At 34.5% G+C, this 12,720-nt stretch overlaps 1 protein-coding gene across 1 annotated transcript in view; it reads right to left on the bottom strand.

Moving 5' to 3' along the window:
• STXBP5L (syntaxin binding protein 5L) overlaps window positions 1-12,720 on the bottom strand; it is a 308,945-nt gene that overhangs the window by 151,615 nt on the left and 144,610 nt on the right. The window contains exons 7-8 of the mRNA XM_052639468.1: window positions 9,008-9,091; window positions 3,909-4,032 (exon numbers count right to left, since the gene is read on the bottom strand). Coding sequence (XP_052495428.1) covers window positions 3,909-4,032; window positions 9,008-9,091 — 208 coding nt within the window. The remainder of the gene's footprint in view (window positions 1-3,908; window positions 4,033-9,007; window positions 9,092-12,720) is intronic.

Here is a 12,720-nt window from a genome sequence, read left to right as displayed (position 1 = left end):
AAAACTTTGAATAGCCAAAAAAATACTGAGAAAGAAAGATGGAGCTGGATGGATCAGGTGCCATGAGTTCAGACTATATTCCAAAGCAATAGAAATCAAGACAGTATGGTACTTGCAGAAAACAGAAATGTAGATCAATGGTACATAATAGAAAGCCCAGAGATAAACCCACGCACTCATGGTCACCTTATATATGACAAAGGAGGCAAAAATATACAATGGAGAAAAGACAGCCTCTTCAATAAGTGGTGCTGGGAAAACGGGACAGCTACATGTAAAAGAACAAAATTAGAACAGTACCTAACACCCATACACAAAAATAAACTCAAAATGCATTAAAGACCTAAATGTAAGACTGGATACAATAAAACTCATAGAGGAAAACATAGGCAGAACACTGACATAACTGCATCAAGATCTTTTTTGACCCATCTCCTAGAATAAAGAAAACAAAAACAATAATAAGCAAATGGGACCCAATTAAATGTAAAAACTTTTGTACAACAAAGAAAACCATAAACAAGACAAAAAGACAACCCTCAGAATAGGATAAAATATTTAAATTATGTGACTGTCAAGGGTTTAATACCTAATATATACAAATAGCTCATACAACTCAATATTTTTTTAAAAACCCAACAACCCAATCAAAATGTGAGCAGACCTAAACAGACATTTTTTCCAAAGAAGACATAGATGACTGACATATGAAAAGATTGCTAATTATTAGAGAAATGCTAGTCAAATGCAAGTAAAAAACAGAATAAGTTAAGTTTCACAGTGGTCAAAATGGCTATCGAAATGTCTACAAATAATAAAGGCTAGAGAAGATGTGGAGAAAAGAGAACTCTGCAGGAAGGAACATAAACTGGTATAGCCATTATGGATAGTAGTATGGAGGTTCCTTTAAAACTAAAAATGGAGCTACCTATGTGATCCAGCAATATCACTACTGGGTATATATCCAAAAAGAAAGAAAAAAGAAAATTCTGACTCAAAAAGATATATGCACACCAATGTTGATAGCAGCACTATTTACAATAGCCAAGACACAGAAACAACTCAAGTGTCCATCAACAAATGACTGTCTTACGATGTGGTGTGTGACAAATACACATAACAGTGGAATATTACTCAGCAATAAAAAGAATGAAATATTGTCATTTGCAGCAACATGGATGGACCTAGAGAACATTATACTTAGTGAAGTAAGTCAGAGAAAGACAAACACTATGATATCACTTATATGTGGAATCTAAAAAATAATACAAATGAATCTATATACAAAATAGAAACAGACTCATAGATATTGAAAACAAATGTAAAAGGGAAGGGAGGAGAGGAAAATTACAAGTACTGGATTAACAGATATAAGCTACTATACATAAAATAGATAAGCAACAAGGATTCACTGCATAGAACAGGGAATTATATTCAGTAATAACCTATGTTGGAATATAATCTGAAAAAACAACTGAATCACTAAGTTGTACACCTGAAACTAACATTGTAAGTTAACTATACAACAATAAAAAATATTTAAGTGTATTCAAAGTAAAAATTAAAACATTGTATTTTGATGTAATAAATATGATAAATATTGCATAAAGGACAATGGGTGAAGGTAAATAAATATATGTGGTTGTGAAATTTCTACATTTTATGTAAAGTGTTACAATTAACTCTAATATGGAAAGCTAAGGAAGTATACTGTAATCCCTAGAGCAACTGATTAAAAAGACTATGTGAAGATGAAGGCAAGTTGCCTATATGTAAATTCAAATGAATTACAGTAAAAACTTTAAAATAAGCCAAAAGAAGGCAAAAGGGGGAGATAAAAGGAACAAAAATGCAATACCATAAGTGATTATATTTAATATTAGTGAACACTCCAACTAAATGATGTTAGAGTGAATAAAAATGCAAGACCCAACTATATGTTCTCTACAGGAGACATGATGGATGTCTAATAATAAAATCTTAAAACACATGAAACAAAAAAAAGGACAAAATTAAAGAGAGCAGATAATTCTATAACCAAATTTTAATACCAGTTTCTCAGAAATTGGTTAGTAGTCAAATATCAGTTAAATCATAGAAGATTTGATAAACATTATGAGCCACATTTAGCTATTTGGTTTTTAAAGTATAAACTCAAAATGAATAGAATTACAAGCAAAAATTCACAATAATAGAGGTTTTAATAATAGGTATTTCTCTAAGAACTGAAAACTCAATAATAAAAACAGTGAAGATTTAAATAGTACAAAGTAAAAATAAGAATTTCAAACTTGACCTTCGTGTAAAAGGAAATTATATTCTTCTCAAGTATACTTGGAACTTCATGGTAATTAATTGTGTATGTCTAATTATAAAGTAAATGAAAGGCAGAATAGAAGAGTACTATGCTAAGTTATGGAGAAGGCAATGGCACCCCACTCCAGTACTCTTGCCTGGAAAATCCCATGGACAGAGGAGCCTGATAGGCTGCAGTCCATGGGGTCGGACACGACTGAGCGACTTCACTTTCACTTTTCACTTTCATGCATTGGAGAAGGAAATGGCAACCCACTCCAGTGTTCTCGCCTGGAGAATCCCAGGGACTGGGGGAGCCTGGTGGACTGCTGTCTATGGGGATGCACAGAGTCAGCCATGACTGAAGCGACTTAGCAGCAGCAGCAGCAGCAGCAACAGCATGCTAAGTTACACAATTCAAAGAAAGATAAATACTCTTTGTCACTTACATGTGGAACCAAAAGCAAAACAAAACAGAAACAGACTCACAGATACAGAAAACAAACTAGTGGTAACCAGAGTAGAGAAGGAAGGGGGAGAGGCAAACTAGGGTTTGAGATGAAGTGATATAAACTACCATGTGCACACTGCAGGGAATTATAGCCACTGTTTTATATAAACTTTAAATGGAGTACAATCTATAAAAATATTTAATCACTATACTGTATACCCAAAACTAATATAAATAATATATCAATGGTACTTCTATATAAATAAATAAAGCATCTCTAAGTTAACTGCCTAAATGTAAGGCAATCTCTTAAGTAAACTGCTAAGATAAATGCTGCAATAATTTAGTCTTTTGCAGATAGAACATGATGGTACAAAAAGATGGCAGAACAACCCAAGTTGGAATAATTCCATCTTTTGATTTATGGGTCACCCACTATACAAACATACCACTATTTTCTAAATGTAAAACTGTAATAAACACCCAGAAACTGTAACACAATGTATTTGATAACCTCTAGGTTTTGACTTTTCTATTCTTACAACCAAGAGTATGAGGTAAACATGAAAACTCAGATCACCTATATTATGGAAAACAATACAGCCTCTGAATAAAAGTTATTCATACATTTGACATTGTTATTCTGTCCAGTTAGGTAGAACCAACATAAATCCTAAATATCTCCTTTCAATGAGGGATATAATAAGAAATACAACCTACAATAAAAACCACAGTACTCAAATGGCATAAGTGAAAATAAACGGGGGAATTTAGAAGATAAAAGACTCTAAAGCAGTACAGAAATTAGGTCTAAGAGTTAGATCCATAAAGTCCCATCTCTCACTAGCTTCCTTACCCCTTAAAATTGGTCAAATTCCTGCATCATTTCCTCTGCTTCAGACACAGCAATCATCAATAATTCGATTTTTGCCTGGGAGGTCTCTATATACTTTCAGTTACAATGTAGAAAAGTTGACAGGAGGAAGGTAAGGTTAGAAACTTTGGGTCATAAGGTGGGCATCTGAAGGAGGTATAAAGGGGTATTTAGAATCAGAAGCTATCTTCTATTACCTCTTTTTAGTGATAATGATACCAACTTTCCTAGTTCAAGTAGTGGCACTGCATCTCCAGAGTTTCTTTCTTTTGAAAGCATATATCTTACCATGTGGAACTGTGGTCTGGAAAGGACGACTTGGGCTTTTCAGGTTCCATAAAGTCAAGCTACCATCTGAATGGCTGCACATGAATTGTTTGCCCTCATGATGCCAATCAATTGAATGAATAGCCTAATGAAATAACAATTAAAAACAAGTAGAGGAGGAAAAAAGTTGATATATCATTCTATATTCCAAAGGAAAAATATTTTAACACAGAATTATTATAGCAATAACACTTAAGAAACATGTAATTTTTCTGACCTAGATCATACTACCTTTGGCTTCAACTCTCTATAGGCATATAAGAGGCTGTAAAATCTTATCTCCTTAGATAAAGAAAAGTTAAGTAAATTTCATTTTGTTGGATCCCAGAACTTTTTGTTGTAAATCCTATGTCTTCCCCATATCCTTTAATGCTTCTTTGAAAATTATTACATGGAAGTAAAAGCAAGGTTAACAGAAGATAATCTCAGGTGAGGCAGAATTTAATTTCACTTAAAGTATCCAACTTAAAAAGTAATTTACATTAGAGTTGCAATTTGAGGGCTTACTATGTGCCAGACCCCAAGGTAAGGAGTTTATGTACATTATCTCATTTAATCCTACCAAACAGATATTATGTGTTTCCAAATTACACATGGTAAAATAGGCTAGAAAGACGAAGATATCCTTGCTCGGGTTACACCACTCAAATCCAACATCTAACTAACAAAACCTATATTTGGAATCAATGAACTATGTTAACTCTAACATATGCTATTTAAATTGACTTAAAGCAGGAAGAGCTTAAAATTGTTTGTATTTACAGATTCATTCTGTAGTTATAAATTAAATTAAAAAGCAATCGTTACATTTTCCTGAATTGTTTTATTCCCCGTGATTACACAATATCTTACATAAAGTAGGTACCCAAATATTTGTTAAATGAATAAGTATTTATGTTATCAAATGTTGCCACACCCTTGGTATTCTTTCAAAATTAGTAAAGTACATAGGGAACTTGGGTAATGTGCTATTTATTGCACAATAAAAGAAACTCTAGTAGACATAAAAGTTGAACAGATGTATACAGCATGATCTTTCCTTAAAGGAACTTAAACAACTGCGAGAAAGGAAACTATAACAATACTTATTGTTTAGAACTTTTAATATTTAGTTTTTAAATCTATATTTATAAAATTAAGTTATGGATATATGTGTTATTATTTATATTTATACAACTAAGTTATGAATATATTTATTTATATCAAACTTATACATCTATTTACACACACATATATTTCCAAACAATAAGTATTATTATAGACAAATGATGGCTAGAGCAATCATTAGACATATTAGAAGTGAAACAGTATATCAGTGGACCTCAAGGTAAGATTTGATTAATTGGAAATGATACCATGACACAACAGACTTATTTTTTCTCTCACTCTGGTCTCCATTACTGGGCAGAGAATATTTTTTTACTACCAGGGTTCAGTAGAGGCAATGAGAGTGAAAAAAACAGTTCTTTGTCTTCTCAGCTTATTTCTTCTCATTTTTGTATGTATCTAAAGGCAAAGGCCACTGCTTGCCTCCTCTACATGTTAACCTGGATGAACCTCAGTCAATTTAATAAAGTTCTTTCAGACTACTTTGCTAAAAATGGTAGGTGCAGAGAAAGCATCCCCAGCCCTAATCTTTATATCCCACTGAATTTGTCTACTGGAGAAGATAGATATAAAAATAATAGATATATAACATAAAATCAAAATAAGTTCTATAAAAGAAGTACACTTATTGTATAGAAGAGTAGGCATGTAAAACCAACCTGTTATTAAAGAATAGGAAGTCAAATAATCATTTATTGAAGAGGTTGAAGAGCTGGCATTTGAACTTGACTTAATGGGTAAATATTTAATTTCTATTTATTTGATTATACCTTACTCCATTCTTTAAGAAGGACTTTAAGGGTTTTCTGAAAAACCAAATATAATACAACTAAAGAAAAAAATTTTAATGGAAAACAATATGGAAAATAAAACACTAGTAACTTTGGTTAATTCAGTGGCTGTAACTGAATTTCTTATAAACAAAAAAGACAAAGGAATCCCAAAAAGCTAAGTAATAATCTGAAAACAGGAAAAACAGCAGTTACTAAAGGAATTAAAAGATTATCCTCATGTCAAACTCAGAGAGATTTCTTTGTGAGAGATTATTTTAAAAATACAGATGAAACAAAAACTTTACAGCTAATGTGAAAATAAAATTTGTATACTTATTTCTGAAAATGATCTTGGATTTACAAAACTCTGAATTCATCAGTAGTTATTTATCAAGTGGCTATATTGTACAAATAGCTTTACAATTGCCAAGGAATTAACTGAACTTTGATATGCATAAGAGGAAAGAAAGGAGTTCAAGATAAAGTATAAGCAGAAGCAAAGGCTTTGAAGTGAGCAGTAAATGGTATGTTTAGGAGATAGTAATATGTCTGATGTATGAGGAGTGTATAGAAAGAATGCCATACATTAAGTTCAAAGGAAAGACAGCACCAAGGCCTTAAATCTCCTGTCAAGGAATAAGACTTTGTACTGTTGACAACTGGGACCCATTTAAAGGTTCTGAGGTAGGAAATTATGATCAGCTATGTCTTAAAATGGTAATCTTGATAGTGAAAGATATACTGTAAAGCTAAGATAGCCAAGGAAACGTGATTAGTTAAAAGTCTACTATAGTCTTCAAGGCAAAAGATAACATCCTCAACTAGGACACTGAATGTGGAAATGAAAAAAGAGAGGAGATAAATGAGAGATAATATAAAAATGGGATCAAGAAGACTGCAAGAGTGACTGCTTATACCACATGAAGAAGAAAAAAGGGTCAACTATGAGTCTGTGGGTTCTAAATTGAAATAACTAAATCAAAATTGAAAAACTGAAATAAAAACATACAGAGAGAATTAGGTCTTTAAATACTAATTCAGTGCCAATGGAATATTCATCTGAAGTTACCTAATATATTATTAGATATTTGCACCAAAAATATATGAATTTTAATTTATCAGCATAATATAGGTAATATTTGAAATGATGGGAGGCTGAATATGAATGTAAACGCAAACTGAAGGAGAAATGAAAAGAGGGTAAAGACGTAGAATCCTGAAGAGTATAATTTAAAGGAAAGAAACAATGATGGAGAAATGAGGGGTGGAAAAAATGAGACGGAACAATACAAACAAATGAAGAAACCATTTAAGAACAAAGGACTGATGTAAAGTCACAGGCTTCAGTCGCTCAATCGTGTCTGACTTTTTGTGACCCCATGAACCGCAGTATGCCAGGTCTCCCTGTCTATCACCAACTGCTGGGGTCTACCCAAACCCATGTCCATTGAGTTGGACTGATGTAAAGTCACAGACTTAGTGAGGAACTTAAAAGACTAAGAAGGGATCCTTGGTGACTTATTAGATACTACTGCAGGTAAGTATTACAGATGATTTCAAACTGTGAGAGGAAAAGTGCTGAGAAAATTTTTAAGAGTTTAGTAATAACATGAAGTATATAACTACCTTTATTAAAATGACAGGATATAATTATGCATTATATAGATTTTATATAATTTATATAATTCTAGATACAAAATAGGTAAAGTATGTTATTCTACGGATTAACATTGTTAATATTTATATAGACATTTCATTGCAAAATGGCTTTCATTTACTTTTTAAGGTTAGAAACTTTCCTTCCACACTTTTTACAGCTACAAGAAAACTAGTTAACTGAGAATTCTCATCTGGATTTCTATTTCAGCTGCTCTATTCTAGTTCCAAGTGGCTAAACACACAGATGGTATTTGCACTCTTATCTAAAGGGTAGTTTTACAGAATAAATGATCTCCATCCTCATCTTTATTTTTATGTATTTAACAAAAGGAAAACCCTAGCTTAGCTTTCCAGGACCTTCTTATGATTAAAGGTGCCCTATAGGTTGCTCATAAAGCGCATAATTTGTATGACATTGCTTGCCAGAATATTGCTCACCAATCATGATCAAATTACCCAGCTGTTATATCATTTACTTCTGAATTCTTTGTTACCATGATAATAATCTTGTATATAACATAAAATTGTATTTTGCTAGAACCACTAAGAAATGAATAGGGGTAGCAGTTATGGAATAACTAAAGGCTTGCATCTTTAAGCATCAAAATTTAAATTTTACTGTTATAAGGGGATGGAAGGGAGCAGAAAAAGGAACTGTGCTTTTTAAAATGTGTTTTCTTTTCAAAATTCTTTTTCTATTTATCTTAGTGTTGTCTTGAATTCTCTGGTACTCTTTCTATTTAAGCCTGGATAATGCTAGACAATGATTTATGACCTGTATTTTCTTCTATCTCTCACCACTGTACCAGTTTTTAAACTTTAATAGAGAGCCTAGATGATCACCTTTATTTCCACAGCTACAAGACATAAATCCCCTTTCTCACCTTTTACCCTTAGCCTCACTCTTCTCTCATTAGCCTCTTAAGAAGAAAATACTTAATGGCCTAGAATCAATCTGTGAACACCTGAAGATCAATTAAGAGACTATTCCTCAATATGAGTTCATTGATTTCTCTACATGAAAATCTAAAATCTCAATTCTATATGGTAAAACATACTTTAAGATCTGATTCTTAGTAACAATAAGTATTACTATTTTAAAAAATCTCTCTATTTTAAGAAGGCAAGTATTAGACGATAAAGCCTTTCAAACTGACTACGTAAACTTTCTGCCACAGAAAAGCAATTTTCTAAAGACATGAACAGTATCTTTAGAGACCTTAAGGACAAAAAGGTAAGAAATAATCATGAAGCCTAAAGAAAAGAAAAAGATAAGTAATAGAAAGCAATATATGTAAGATGTCAAAAAAGCTTAAAAATAGTTCATCAAGGCAAAATTTCCACTCAGGAGAACAACTCCAAGGTAAAACTCAAGCAAAAACCAACAGGCAGTATGAGGCACTGGATCAAAATAAGGCAGCTTTCCAAAAATAAAATACTGGTAATATACAAGGAGTAAAAGTAGACAACAGGCATAAAATCACAATACTCTTTCCAAATAGTTCAGTAGAAATCACTTACCTCATCATAGTAAACTCTCAGTTCTGCTCTTTTGGATTTCAAGTCCCAGAAAACTACAGTACCATTTTCATAACCTATTAGCAACTGGAAAACAGTAGAACAATCATTTTTGTAATTCTAACATTAATTTTAGCTTGTTCCAAATAAAGATTAATGTTAATACAATAAAGTAAACCCATACTACATAATACAACTTTATTTAAAATACCAATCTTTCCAAACCTGAATATGTTCAACATTGAAAAATATTAGCAAAAGAACTCTATTCAATATAAATATATACCAATGAAATGAGAAAACTTGTAAGTATATATGTGCTGTGCTTAGCCACTCAGTCGTGTCCGACTCTGTGACCCCATGGACCGTAGCTTGCCAGGCTCTTCTGTCCGTGGCGATTCTCCAGGCAAAAATACTGGAGTGGGTTGCCAGACATTCCTCCAGGGCATCTTCCCAACCCCGGGATTGAACCCATGTTTCCTGCATTGCAGGCAGATTCTTTACAATCTGAGCCACCAGGGAAGCATAAGTATGCATGACACAACATAAAAATAAATGGGAAAAACGGAATAACAGAAAAATGGAAGAGAAAATGAACATGATAACTGAATAAACAGTGTATATGCCATTCAGGCCTATGCACTTGAAAAATGTGGCCACTAATTTGGCTTCAAATTATTTTCTATCAAATCCAATTTTATCTCTGATTTAAGTCAGTGTTTCAAGTTGGTGATTGATGAACTTTCAGTAGTTCACAAAGATATTCTAGAGATTCATGTCATTAAACATAGTTGATATTGACTTGTAAATCAATAAATAAGACAATTAACAAAATATACCTACTTCATTTCAAAAGAAGAGCATTTGAGAACAGAAAATGATTGGATGATCATACTCAAGACTCAGTCACTCAGCTAAATATTACTTACTGTGCGATGATTTTTACTATAATACGACACTGAATGTTCAAAGAACTGCACAACTGCACTCATTTCAAATTCTAGCAAAGTAATGCTCAAAATTCTCCAAGCTAGACTTCAATAGTACATGAACCGAGAACTTCCAGATGTACAAGCTGGATTTAGAAAAGGCAGAGGAAGCAGAGATCAAATTGCCAACATTCACTGGATCATAGAAAAAGGAATAGAATTCCAGAAAAACATCTATTTCTGCTTCATTAACTATGCTAAAGCCTTTGACTGTGTGGATCACAATGAACTGTGGATTTCTTTAAGAGATGGGAAATAGATGGGGAAACAGTAGAAACAGTGTCAGACTTTATTATTTTGGGCTCCAAAATCACTTCAGATGGTGACTGCAGCCATGAAATTAAAAGATGCTTACTCCTTGGGAGAAAAGTTATGACCAACCTAGATAGTATATTCAAAAGCAGAGACATTACTTTGCCGACTAAGGTCTGTCTAGTCAAAGCTATGGTTTTTCCTGTGGTCATGTATGGATGTGAAAGTTGGACTGTGAAGAAGGCTGAGCGCCGAAGAATTGATGCTTTTGAACTGTGGTGTTGGAGAAGACTCTTGAGAGTCCCTTGGACTGCAAGGAGATCCAACCAGTCCATTCTGAAGTAGATCAGCCCTGGGATTTCTTTGGAAGGAATGATGCTAAAGCTGAAGCTCCAGTACTTTGGCCACCTCATGTGAAGAGCTGACTCATTGGAAAAGACTCTGATGCTGGGAGAGATTGAGGGCAGGAGGAGAAGGGGACGACAGAGGATGAGATGGCTGGATGGCATCACTTACTCGATGGACGTGAGTCTGAGTGAATTCTGGGAGATGGTGATGGACAGGGAGGCCTGGCATGCTGCGATTCATGGGGTCGCAAAGAGTCGGACATGACTGAGCGACTGAACTGAACTGAACTGAAAGCCTTTGACTGTGTGGATCACAATGAATTGTGGATTTCTTTAAGAGATGGGAATACCAGACCACCTTACCTGCCTCCGGACAAACCTGTATGCAGGCCAGGAACAGTTAGAACTGAACATGGAACAAAAGACTGGTTCAAAATTAGGAAAGAAGTATGTCAAGGCTGTATATTGTCACTCTGCTTATTTAAATTATATGCACAGTACATCATGCAAAATGCTGGCCTGAATGAAACGTAAGCTAGAATCAAGGTAGCCAGGAGAAACATCACCAACCTCAGATATGCAGGTGATACCACTCTAATGGCAGAAAACAAGAGGAACTAAGGCACCTCTTGATAAGGGTTAAAGAAGAGAGTGAAAAAGCTGGCTTAAATCGCAACATTCAAAAAACTAAGATCATGGCATCTGCTCCCTCCACTTCACAGCAAGCAGAAGGGGAAAAAGCAATAGATTTTATTTTCTGGTACTCCAAAATCACTGTGAATGGCAACTGCAGCCATGAAATTAAAAGATATCTGCTCCTTGGAAGGAAAGTGACGACAAGCCTGCTGCTGCTGCTGCTGCTGCTGCTAAGTTGCTTCAGCCGTGTCCAACTCTGTGTGACCCCACAGACAGCAGCCCACCAGGCTCCCCTGTCCCTGGGATTCTCCAGGCAAGAACACTGGAGTGGGTTGCCATTTCCTTCTCCAATGCAGGAAAGTGAAAAGTGAAAGTGAAGCTGCTCAGTTGTGTCCAACTGTTTGCGACCCCATGGACTGCAGCCTATCAGGCTCCTTCATCCATGGGATTTTCCAGGCAAGAGTACTGGAGTAGACAGCATATTAAAAAGCAGAGACATTGCTGACAAAGTTCCGCATAGTCAAAGCTATGGTTTTTCCAGCAGTCATGTATGGATGCGAGAGTTGGACCATAAATAAGACTAAGCACCATTGAGGCTTGTGAAATGTGGTGCTGGAGAAGACTCTTGAGTGTCCCTTGGACTGCAAGGAGATCCAACCAGTCAATCCAAAAGGAAGTCAACCCTGAACGTTCATTGGAAGGACTGAGGCTGAAGCTGAAGCTTAAATATTGTGGCCACCTGATGCAAAAAGCCAACTCAATGGAAAAGACCCTGATGCTGGGAAAGATGGAAAGCAAAAGAAGAAGGGGACAGCAGAGGATGAGATAGTTAGATAGCATCATCACCAACTCAATGGACGTGAATCTGAGCAAACTCTTGGAGATAGTGAAGGACAGGGGAGCCTGGCATGCTACAATTCATGGGGTCACAAAGAATTGGACATGACTTATGGACTGAACAACAACAAAAACAACCAGAAAACATATAACAAAATGGAAAAAAGCACATGCCTATCAACAATCACTTTAAGTGGAAGTAAACTCAACGCCCCAACAAAAAGACACAGCATAGCTAAACAGATAAAAATAAATAAATAAATACTCATCTATATGCTGTCTACAAGAGACTCAATTCAGAGCTAAAGACACACATAGACTGAAAGTGAATGTATGGAAAAAGATGTTCCATTCAAACAGAATGAAAAGAAAGTAGGGGTAATACAACTCATATCAGCAAAATAGACTTTAAAACAAAGGCTGTAACAAAAGGAAAAGAAGGGCATCACATAATATTAAGGGGCTCAACCCAAAAAGAGGAAATAATATTAATAAATATATACATGTACCTAACATAGGAGCAACTAAATATATAAGCCAAATAATAACAGGCACAATAAAAGAAGAAATTGCCATAACAAGTATGAGTAAGGGATTTTAATACCCAATGTACAACAATGAATAAATCACCCAGACAGAAAATCAAAAAGAAAAC

This window comes from Budorcas taxicolor, chromosome 1, assembly GCF_023091745.1.
Source record: "Budorcas taxicolor isolate Tak-1 chromosome 1, Takin1.1, whole genome shotgun sequence".
Classification (NCBI taxonomy): domain Eukaryota; kingdom Metazoa; phylum Chordata; class Mammalia; order Artiodactyla; family Bovidae; genus Budorcas; species Budorcas taxicolor.
Note: the sequence above shows the minus strand (reverse complement) of the source record. Positions and strands in the feature narration are given on the sequence as shown.